The 12,468-nt window shown below is 37.6% G+C and overlaps 1 protein-coding gene across 3 annotated transcripts in view; it reads right to left on the reverse strand.

Moving 5' to 3' along the window:
• Positions 1 to 734: 734 nt before the first annotated feature.
• Positions 735 to 12,468, reverse strand: part of SPPL2A (signal peptide peptidase like 2A) — a 53,469-nt gene continuing 41,735 nt past the window's right edge. For all 3 annotated transcript variants that reach the window (XM_054041337.1, XM_054041336.1, XM_054041338.1), the window contains one exon: positions 735 to 3,375. In XM_054041337.1, the coding sequence (XP_053897312.1) occupies positions 3,344 to 3,375 (32 nt within the window). In that variant the 3' untranslated portion in view covers positions 735 to 3,343. The remainder of the gene's footprint in view (positions 3,376 to 12,468) is intronic.

Genomic DNA, 12,468 nt, shown 5'->3' on the forward strand with positions numbered 1-12,468 from the left:
GGGACTTTCCTATAGCTAGGTTGGAACTACAGAAAAGTACAATAGTTAAAATATAGGGTTTGATTCTGCAAATGCTACCAGGCACAGTATTTGTCATGAGTAGTCCCACTGTATCATGCCACTAAAAGCTACACAGCAAGTGTTTAGTGGCAATACTAAAGGTCAAGCAAAGTAAATGGATGTGACTCAGAATTCACACAGACCACCAGACTTGATTAGCACCTTCTTATTTGGGGAGGTACTCTTAAAACAAAAGACGACAGTTCCTTTTCAAAATAGAATTGTACTTTAGACAGTGGATAAAGTTTTCAGATGTGTCTAACGGACGTAGAAGGCTAGGGCTTGTCTTCACATATAGCACTGCAGCTGTGCTGTTGTAGCGCTTAAGTGAAGAGGCTTCTATGCTGACAGGAGACCTTTGCCCGTCAGCATAGTTAATCCACCTCCCCAAGAGGCAGTAGCTGTGTCAACGGGAGAAGCTCTCCTGCTGACATAGCACTGTCTACATGGAGGGATACGTTGATATAACTATATTGCTCAGGGGGGTGGATTTTTCACATCCTTGACTGATGCAGTTTTACGTAGATATAGTTCTGTAGTGTAGACCCATGAGACTTAGGCGAGGAGTTAAGTTCACAAGTCACTTGTGCACTTTTGAAAATGTTACCACGTATCACTATTAATATTGTCAATAGTACTAGTTTTCTTTTAAAAAGACACAAGGAACAAAGCAATTACTTTTAAAAAGAATTTATTAAAAACATTCTTAATGTGATCATTTAAAATTGCACAGGAGAGGGCTGTTGTCAGTATTCAATCAATGAAAAAAGTTAAAGCACAATTTTATATTAAGTAATGCTAGTAAGGCTCTTAGTGTAAAAAAAAAAAAAAAAAAAAAAAAGCCCAAGTATTAAACAACCAAAACTTCTTAAAACAAATTGAAAATACATGTTCTCTTGAACTATTCATACAATACATTTCAGTAGTTGACACTAACTACTTACAGACATCGAACTTTAATCTTATTGATTTTTTCCCTAAATCAAGCACAAGCATTCAAAGAAAAAAATTGTTAGTTTACATCCCATGTGTGTGAAACCTCACAGAACAGTAATTAGGCCTTGAGCGATACAGACCTCTCACAGCAAGCTGCTGAACACATTGTTAAACAAGCTATCAAACAGCTCCTTAATTTACACTAGATTGGTTATCAAATAGTTTGGAAGTTTAACAACATAAAATCAGATCGAGATTCCTCCAGAGGGAAAAAACACAAGGTAATTTTATATGGGTTTATGAAGCCTTTAAAGTTTGAAAGTACAGCAAAACGCCAAGTTTTGATCTCTTAGTTTCTTATGAAATTTTCAGGTACTTCTCCCTCATTACCACTCCGTTCTGATTGACATTGGGCATGTCAAAGCTAAAATTTCATTACAGCAATTTAGCAGTTTGCACTAGAAATAGAAAGTAATTTAAAGAAGAAAAAATACTTCTTACCCTATTTTTCTGTACAGAATTTTGTAATCTGATTTCAGATTACCTCAACATTTACTGTAATGCTATTAAGCATTGAGGTATTTCCAATGGCTGAAATTGACTGTAATAACTAGAGTCTACTGAAGAGGTATTGGATAGCTCAGAGAATCGATAATGGGATATGACAGCATTTCACCTTGATATAGCCTGGGTATGTTTAGCTCAGGATAGTAGGAAGTGACCACGATCACCAACTGAAAGCAGTTTTGTGATCATGGTAGTTTCAGTGCAGTTACAACCAAATAAAGTGGCTAAATCACCATCAGCTGGCATCCTTGTTGTCAGTCTCTACAGAAAGGTCAATGATTGACTGAGCTGTGGAGATTAAGTGAGATGGTTGAATCACTTAAGTGAGATGTTACAGGGAAGCCGGCATTGCAGTTGCTCATGTTGTGTCTGCTGTTGAATTGCAGTTTCCAGGGATCTCACTCTGGCACTTACTGTAAGAACTTAATTCACTTACAGAAAAGGAAGAAGATTCATATTTAAATGGCTACCTGAAATTAGCAGTGGGTGAACTTCAGTGGTTTGCAGTTGTAGGCTTCTGCAAGCCTCTTTGGTCAAAAAGTGTTAGCATAACTGCTGTAGCATATTATGGGCCTAATCCCTCAGTATCTTCTCAATTTGCAGTTCCAAAAGAAAATCAAGTGTTAACAAAATCAAACTCTCCTAAATGTGAACTAATGATTTAGCTCACTTTCCTTTTTAATTTTTTTTAGAACATTTCAATAAAACAAGACAGAAATTAAGATTAAGTGACAAATTAAAGACATGCTTTGGCCTTAACTAACCTAGGAAGGATTACAGCTACTTTTACTTATTTTGTATAGTATCAACGACAAATAACTCTTAAAACTTCCTCTCCAAACTTCAGGATTGGGTGGGTACAAATCTAGAGGATTCTTCTCCCTCTATAGGAGACTGATCCTACACCCATTGAAGTCCACAGATGCAGGATCAAGGCCTGGGGTTCTAGGGCAAGTTGCCAGGCCAGAAATCCAAAGCAGTCAAGAACTCCAGAGATTTTTTTTTCTAATTAAAGAAATTCTAGGAAAAAAGAAGCTGGAAGTTTGCATGGTTAACTACTATGGGGCTGTATTTAGACTTCTAGGCAATTGGGTAAAGAAACCAAAGCATTAAATTTAGTTTATATTATATATTGTAGTTCTGTTTTCACTGCTGACTGACAGATGGGCCAATGTGGGGCAGAAAATGAAAGCAAGTTGCACCATATCCACCTTTATGGCTTATGCCATATAGTTTAACATACAGACCTAAATCAGTCAGACAGTTGCACTACCATTTTATAATCTAATGAACACAATCTTTGCATTCAAAAGTTTGAGAGAAGTCCTGTGAAGGGAACTTCTAATTCCTAGTAGTGCAAGCCAACCAATTTTAAACAAATATCAGTCAGAAAGTCACTTTATACCCGATGGAGATGGGGGGCAAGATATACTTGTATAAAAATATATTGTATATAAACACATTTAGAAAATTGCATAGACAATATTCTTTTATTTAAAGTGATATAAGGCACAGTTTTACTAAATATATTGTCTGTTAAAAAAGCAAATCTATTTTAATCACTTTGATATAATGTAATTAATAGTACCCTTTCCATAAAAATATGTGCAAGTGTAAAAAAAGACAATTTTCATTTGGAACATGAAATACTCTAGTGTAAATGTTAAATCAGTCAATTTTCTAAAGTTTATTTGTATAAAATCTGAACACCACTATTTTAGATCACAATCTTCGGCATTATTGTCCTCCAGACTGTTCATTGGCGGTCGTAGTGCTTTCTTCATTCGCTGTATAATCTAGATGTTCCATCATCTAGGCAGAAACAAGATTATTCTTTTTAAAATACTAGCTTCTCATTGGTCCAAACTTTTCATCTAGTTAAGAGAAATTTAATTAAGTAAGGATTAGAGTGGAGTTAAGCAGCATATATTGAGGAAATTCTGTACACAAGACTGAAAAGGAAATATCCAAGCTTATTTTAATTAATTAACACTTTGCACTATGACAATGCTTTTCATCTAAGGATCTCAAAGCACTCTATAAGAAATTAATTAAAAGCCTCAGAACACCCCTATGAGGTAGGGAAACATCCATTAAAAAAAATTAATAGTTGCATAAGCAGGCCAGCAAGGTGAAGCAATTTGTTCAAGGTCACAGTGTCACTGGAAGAACTGGAAATAGAATTCAAGTGTCTTATTTAATATTTAAACTTCGCAAAATCCTTTCTGAAGAGAAAGTTAGACTCTGGCTTCACCGCAAATAAATACAATTTACAACTATGGTATATAACCTATCCTTTAAATCAGCTTTTGTACCATATGAGTGGAGGATAGTTAATGTGACGCCAATTTTTTTAAAAAGGCTCCGGACGATACAAAATAAAATAAACAAATCTCTTAGGTACAGAAAACAATTACATAAACATAACTACGGTTCATATTTGTCAAGCCTAGAATAACTGATTAAGATCACCTATGTATTTAGGTACTGGGGGGAAAAAATTAACTGATTTAATTTAAAATCCATAGATTTTTGTTTTGTGATGGAAAGTAATTTTCAAATTGGGACGTTAAAAACAAAGCTGGATTTTTTGTTGCCAATTACCATTGATAAATAATAAGCAAGGAATAACAAAGGTATAATTCCATTTTTAGTTGTACCTGTAACATGCATATACATACACTCAGGGTGAAATCCTGACTCACTGAAATCAGTGGAAAATTTCTCACCAACTTCAACAGAGCCAGGATTTCATCTTTGCAATCTGACCTGAAAAGACACATTAAGAGCTTTCTGTGATTCTATAGATAGAAAATCCAATGTTCTGACAAATCAGCCAAAACAAAACCCCTCCCAGGTGTGTCTACACAAATCAAGCATTGGAATCTATGTTCAGAATGGTGAAAAAAAATATTACAAGTCTCTCATCGGAAGCACTACCCCATCACTCTGCCAACGGTGCATATCCTCCTCTATCCCAATTAGTCCAAGATCATACATGCAACATTGAGTTGGAAAAGAACTTGTTATTAACTCTTTAAAAAAAATCCTGCTAAACAGGCCAGTATTAATTATGGGACCAATTCAAAATCCACTGAAGTCAATGTGAGCCTTTCCAATGACATCAGTAGGTTTGGGATTAGACACATATTAACAATAGTGATGCAGCTACTACACACACACACACACACACACACACACACACCTGTCAAGATCCAAATGAAGGATACAGAATGAATGGGAGTACTGCAGATTGCTTAAGATGACAGGCAATTAATTTCTTCAGAATAAATGTTCTATAAACTCCATTTCAGGATCTTGTATTATTTCTTATATACTATACATATGTGGTATAAATATGTTTTGCCTTATGTTTTCAGGATGGCTGCGTTACTCATGACCATGTATTTTGTAAGTTATGTTTTATAGAAATTATTTTTGGAAATGTTTTGGTTAGCTAAACAATGGTTATTGAAGTTCTTTTTCAAATCCCTCCAATCTGTAAATAAGGTGTTGAAGTTACCATGGGTCCCCTAATGAGCAGACACTGGAGGAAGAGACAAATGCAGGGCCGGCTCCAGCTTTTTTGCCACCCCAAGCGCCGAAGAAAAAAAGAAAAACCTGATTGAGCTGCTGCCGAAGTGCCGCCAAAGACTAAAAGAGGGAGTGAAGGGCCTGCCGCCGAATTGCCACCGCAGACCCGGACATGCCGTCCCAATAATGGACGGAGTGCCGCCCCTTTCTATTGGCCACCCCAGGCACCCGCTTCCTTCGTTGGTGCCTGGAGCCGGCCCTGGACAAATGATAAATATATTTGAGAAACATAAGCTACCTAATATAGCTTTTCCATATGTAAGTGTGACAGCTTTACAGTCCAATATCTCAGGATCCTCTCAAGCCAGAGGCAAGTAAGTGCTGAGTCCAGCACTGAAAAGTGGAGACTTTCCCATTTATAGTGACTCATAAGGACCAGGGTCACAACCATGGTGGATAAAAATCAATGATTTAAAATAAAAAAAACCAAAAACAAATGGATTTTTTTGATAAAATTCTTTTTGAGGAAAACACCTATCTTAATTAAAACTCAAAGATATCGTCATGGAATAGGGATTACAAATTCTAATTCTATAGCATGAGACAATATATTCATGTATTGTTTAAGAAAAGTTTTGTAAATAAGTTCCAATAGTTCATGGATTAGGGACCCAATTTTATGGGGTTCCAGGGGCTTCTGTATAGATTATTTAGGTTAATCTTTCTATCTACCCAATGGGACTCAGTGCTCAGTCTAGAAGATACTATCGGAGATGCTTAGTTTTGCATTTCTCAAACTGTGGATTTGTGTCTCCAGAGATAACATGCTTGTTAACAGCAAAAATGTTTTTAAATAAATAAATAGATAGAGGTGAGAAATAACAGACCTCAACCCTATTGTCCCTCTACAAATTTGTGTACAGAGTCCATCCCTTACCTCTCTCTAAAAGTGCAAAGTTTCAAAAAGTTCAATGAATAGAAGATTGTTGGGGACAGAATAGAACTGGACAAGGAGAAGTCTGGAGATAAATGTGAGAAGGGAGGGTCAGGCAGTAGAAACAAAAGTGAAACTGTTTGAGCAGCATATTCCAGAAGTCTTGAGGTCTTTCTGAGTGTAGCCTTCATTGATTTGAGATCTACCATACTAGGGTTACCATACGTCCGGATCTTCCCGGACATGTCCGGCTTTTTGGGCTCCAAATCCCCGTCCGGGGGGAAATCAGATTTTCCCAGACATGTCCGGCTTTTTGGGATTTCCCCCCAGACGGGGATTTGGAGCCCAAAAAGCCGGACATGTCTGGGAAAATTGGACATGCGGTGCTGGGCCGGCGGTTCGGGTGCCGGGTGCCGGGCTGGGGGCTCGGCCGGCCGGGCTGGGGGCTCGGCCGGTGGTGCTCGGGGGGCCCGGTGCCGGGCCGGCGGCTCGGGTGCCGGGCCGGGGGCTTGGGTGGCGGTGCTCGGGGGGGGGCCCGGTGCCGGGCCGGGGGCTCGGGGGGCCCGGCCGGCAGTGGCGGGCCGGGGGCTCGGGGAACGGGCTGGGGACCTGTGGTGCTGGGGGACGGGGGTGGGCTGCGCCTCCTCCCCCCACACCCTCCCTTACCTGCTTCAGGCTTCCCGCGACTCAAATGTTCGCGGGAAGCAGGGGAGGGGGCGGGGTTGGGGCGGGAGCGGGGGCGGGGCTGGGGCCCCTTTAAAGTGTCCTCCTTTCGGAGGCACTAAATATGGTAACCCTATACCATACCATTCTCTCACTAGAAGGGAAAATCTGTAATGGCAGCAGGCCATAAAAGAGACCCAGTTTGGGAATATTTTAATAAAGTGCTTCTAACTGTGGGTAAGACAGGCATGCATGCAAACAGTGCAACAAAGAAATGCAAGGCCTTTTTGCCCGAATGAAACAACATCATGAGAAGTGTTCCTTCTCAGGAGGAAGCTGCATTGAAGATGATGAAAGGAACATGTCTGAACATGCATGATCTTCAGGTTAGTAAACTTTTTTATTTCATACTTCTTTCTTAAGGACTGCCTGTCTTCCTTCTGGACTATTCTTGAATTCTCATGTTTGAGCAAAAAATATAGTTGTTACTCTATGGTACTATCATTTGAGATGCAGTTGTGATAAAAAGTAAATAGCTGAAATAGGCAGATCTTCGTTTTACAATTTCAGTGAATGCAATGAGTAATACTAAATGCGCAGTATGGTAATAATAATTAAATAACTGCATTGACTTATTTTGTTTAGGAGAATCCACCCTCAACATACAGGATTCTGAAAACTATCCACTTTCAAGATCACCATCGTTTTCTATAGTTTCAGAGTTATCTGCCAATGATAAAGTTTCAGTCACATCATGTACATCACATAGCCACAGTATATTACCTGTAGCAAAAAGAAAAAAAAAATCTCCATCATCCAGAAACAACCACAGGTAAGTTTGCGATAAGAACCAGCAGATTACAAAGAGAGGCAATTGATGAAAAAACTGCCCAGTTTGTTTATGCAGCAAACTCTCCTTTCCGTATGATTGAGAACCCACACTTCATTAACATAGTTCAGTCATTAAGACCAGGATACAGTCCACCCAACAGAGCAGATGTCACAGGCAAACTGCTGGATAAAGTGTATGAAAGAGAAATTGAGCAGTGTGCAAAAAGGTCTAGAGGGTGAAATTGTTAACCTGAGACTTTACGGGTGGAGCAATGTCCACAATGATCCTGTTGTATGTGCTTGTGTGACAACAGAAGAAGGGAATGTCTTCCTTACAGAAACAATTGATACATCAGAAAATGCACAGCAGAATACTTACAAGAAGTAGCAGTAAAAGTTATAATAAAACTGTGGGGGAGGGGGGAATCAAATGTCTAGTACGCAGCTTGATCACAGACAATGCTGCAAATGTATCCAAGATGAGAACAAATTATTTAGAAGAGGGTCCCAAGCTAATATACAGTTGCAGTGCTCATTTGATGCACCTCCTAGCCAAAGACTTCAGTGTTCCAGAAATAAAGGCGAATGTTGTTGAAATTGCAAAATACTTCCGTAACAACCACTTCGCAGCAGCTGCTCTGAAAAAAGTGGGAGGAACCAAGCTAACTCTCCCACAAGACGTGCGATGGAACTCAATAGTGGACCGTTTTGAGCACTATATCAAGAACTGGCCTAATCTGATGACAGTTTGTGAACAAAATCGTGAAAAAATAGATGGCACTGTCACAGCCAAAGTTCTCAACACTGGGCTGAAGAGAAACGTTGAACACATGCTGAGTACCCTGAAGCCTATTTCTGTAGCCTTGACCAAAATGCAGGAAAACAGCTGTTTTATTGCTGATGCTGTTGAAATTTGGAAGGAACGGAGTGAGATCTTAAAGAGAGAAATATGCAATGACAGAGTTAAATTACAAGCATTAAAAAAATAAATGGGACAAGCACTATCTCCAGTTCATTTTCTTGCAAATATTCTCAATACTCGGTACAAGGGACAAACCTTATAACTGCTGAAGAAGAGGAGTTGGCTATGACATGGACATCCAGCAATCATCCCTCTATATTGCCAACTATAATAAACTTCAGAGCTAAGGGTGAACCATTCAAGAAATATATGTTTGCTGATGATGTTTTAAAGAAAGTCACTTTTAAAGAAAGTCAGTGAACTGACGGAAGTCACTTAAGCACTTGGATTCAGAGACTGTTGAAGTGATAAGCTCACTTTTAACAGCAGTAGTTTCTGCCGGCGAAGAAAGAATATTTTCTTCCTTTAGATTAATTCATTCCAAATTGAGAAATCGTTTGGGACCTGAAAAAGCAGGAAAGCTTGTTTTTCTTTTCCAGATTATGAACAAACAGGAAAATGAAGGTGAAGGCCTCTGAGTTAGCTGCAGAAGCCAATATTTTAAGTTTCTCATGTTGACCTGGCTGACAGTCGATTTAATTTTTTTTTTTAATATTTCATTTAACTATTTTAGTTAACAAAATGTTAACAAAAACAAACCTGATTTTAAAAAAAATGAATGTTTAATTAAAATAAAAATTTCATATAATATTTTAACAAAACAAGCGTATGTTTGCTGTTGAAGAAAAAAAAACAGAATACATAAGGTTGTTTTAGTTAAATAAAACAATTTAAATGTCTCTCTGGTGATGTTCTCCTCCTAATACAATGTGGCAATAAAATCCTCAAAATATTAATGATCAACCGTTGAACTGAAGATCGTTCACCGCCTAATGACTTCATAAATATCTGCTTCAATTACCTTTGGTAAAGGAAATAACCAAACAATCATTCATTTTCTGATATAGCCGTAAAACTAAACTGAAAAGTTTTCAAAATACATCACTTTAAAAATGTATAGTGTGTACCTTCTAAAAATCAAACCTACATCTATCTCAGAGTTGTGAAGAAATGTATTAAGGTTATAACAACGAATAAGAATGCACTTTTATGTGGAAATCCATGATTAAATCGAGTCTTCCTGACTAGTGATTTAAATCAAATCCACCCTGGTCACAATACTTGTTTCTAGCTCTGAGAAGTCCTAAGATATCAAACCTTAAGATAATGACATTTTTGTACATGGAAAAACTCAATTAGGTAGTTTTTTAAATGTGTTATAATTTTCTTCTGTTTTGGGGGTTTGTGTAGTAACTCAGGCAACCTGGCTTTAATAGGTGGAAAGTTAAAGTGCCAACTAAAAGTATGATAAAATCTCTAAAATAATTCTGCCTGATGTAGCATATACAGAATACTTAATAGTACGGTGTGGTATAAAGGTTTTTCCGACACCTGTTTCAGATGACCAGCTAACTTGTCTGTGAACAAGTCAATCATCCCAAACTCATATCAATTTAAAAAAAAAATCCAACCTTACACTGCATCGCACATGTACATTTTATATGTAGACATATGCACCATAATGCTAAAGCCTGATGATATTACAATAAACTACCGCTAGTTAATCAAATCCTTAGCTTGCAATTATGACCTTGTGTGATTTAAGTTACAGAACTAATAAAACACATACATTGTGCAACATGTCATGTTATTCATATACTTGTTTGTCAATATCCAGTATAACAGACAGATGGGTGAGGAAGGGCTCTCTACACAAGCCAATGACTTATTTTTACAGGTTGGGAAAAATCTGAAGATAGAAAAACAATGATCTCCTAAGTTTCTCAGACATTATATAGTTTTAATATTGCATTTTTTTCCTCCAGTGGGAGAACTTTTACTTTAAATTCTTTTTAAAAAAGTAACTTTAAAAACACCAAGAACAATTCTATAGGCTCCGCTAATACAAGCGCAGTAAAACAAGTTATGGAAAAATATTTGGATTAAATCAATAATTGCTGATAAATAGACCAAAAAAAGAACATTTTCCATTTAGCTACACCTGTGAAACATAAGCAATCCAAAAGCCCAATTCATTTTTTAAAAAGCTATGCAACTTTACACAGAATTGCTGTACACTTAAAAAAAGAGTAAATTTACTTTTCCAAGTAAATCATATATTATATTGAGTCATGAAAGCTTTTCCTCTGTGCAATGATTCATTACAATTTCCAGCAGAGTACACCTTAAAAGGTCAGAATCTGAAAGTAGGGTTGTGAGATGTATACTGTCATGCTCATTTCTAAGATTTGAGGCTCAAAAACTATCTCAATGTAACATAAAGGAGGAATTCCACAGGAGCGGTTGAAAATTCGTGCTGATAACACTGTCCAAAAAATAAGAATATGTACTCTTGTGGTGGAGTGGTAGGAGGAGAAAAGAGGGTGAAGAAAGTGAGTTTAAGGTTCAAATCCAGACTGCCCGTCCTATTTTAATTTGCATTTTAAGACTCACACCTATTTACTAAACACACACACACACACACACACAGTTTAACAATATAAGTAATCTTGGATTTGTAGCTTTCAGCTGATTCTTTACTTCTGTGAAATTTGATCGGATTATTAATGTTGCTTAAGCAAGTTCTGTATTTAATTTCATGTCTCTCTTTTCAGAGGGGAGGAAGAAAGATCAGGGTTCAAAACACTGTATTTGCCCAATAGTGTGCAGTCCCCCTTCAGAGTTAGTTCAGACTACTAGCAAATAAGAATTAGGATGTTTTTACAAAGCATAATAATGAGTGGAGACTGTGGATAGTATTCCAGTACAAGACCACTACATCTGCATTCTAAAAATCCCAATGAAATTTGATTGGAAAAGGTATATTGCTCATACTGTAATCCTTTTAAAAAAAGATACAACAAAAAAAGTAAACAGAGCAAAAGCAATTAATTTACATTATGTAGTCAGGCATACATTTTTAGCCTGACATTTGGAGATAGTGTCAAAGTGATTACCATTAATGTTAATAGCCAAGAGCTGTATGTGTGTGAAGTAGCCTGCTATTCCAGATATTGCGCACAGAGTTACTCATCTCAGGCTGTGGAATACAACTGCTCCATCATCTCCCTGTAAGCTTTGAAAAGAAGCGTACAAATAAGGGGCAGGGTACTGTGGTAGTCACAGGGAGATCTAAGACCAAGTCAAGAAAGGCAGCACAATATATGGCTGGACATGGAAGCTGTTACCTAGTAATGACTATGAGATAATATTCACACACAGACAGTTGTATACAAGAATTATATGAGACCCTGAGCCAGATGGAAATAGCAGCGGGGTACCACACAGTGAGGATTAGCAAGCAGTGTAATCAAACACCAATCCAGGGACTCTCATGGCATCCATGGAGATCTGGAGTACTGAGTAGTAGTGAGGTACACACGGCCGCTCCACTCTTATGAAACATGCTTCCACTTGCTCTCAGCCTGCATGTGCCCTGAATTTGGACTAAGTTCTAACAATATTCTCAGGAAAAAGGTGATGCCTAAAGAGCAGAATAACTCTTGTAATATGTCTTCAATGAGAACATTTTATATATTGGAATTCTTAAAACATTCTCACCCTCTGTCAAAAAACGGAACACTTTAATTTTGACAAAGGATGGGGGTTGTTAGGGGAAAGACAACAGAAGGGCATCCTCCAGTTAGTTCCATGACATGTTTTTATTGCTGTGGCAATGCAGTGCAAAGTGGCTGCTGCTGCTGCCATTACCCTACCTGAGTAAAAGGTAGCTAAGTTCCGGAAGAAAATGTGTACAATTTGTTTTGGGGAAAAACAAAAACAAAAAAGTCTTTAGTAATACTCATTTTTAACGCAGTTATTAGTTTGCCTGATTATTCAAATTCCACATTAAGGCTGAAATCTTCATGACTCTCATATTTCTTAAAAGTATATAATCAGAAGTTCTCATCTGCCTTATATTTTAAATGAATTATATCCAAAAATGGAAGGAAAGCAGATGCAAAAAAGAATTGAAAAAAGA

This window comes from Malaclemys terrapin, chromosome 10 (assembly GCF_027887155.1).
Source record: "Malaclemys terrapin pileata isolate rMalTer1 chromosome 10, rMalTer1.hap1, whole genome shotgun sequence".
Taxonomy (NCBI): domain Eukaryota; kingdom Metazoa; phylum Chordata; order Testudines; family Emydidae; genus Malaclemys; species Malaclemys terrapin.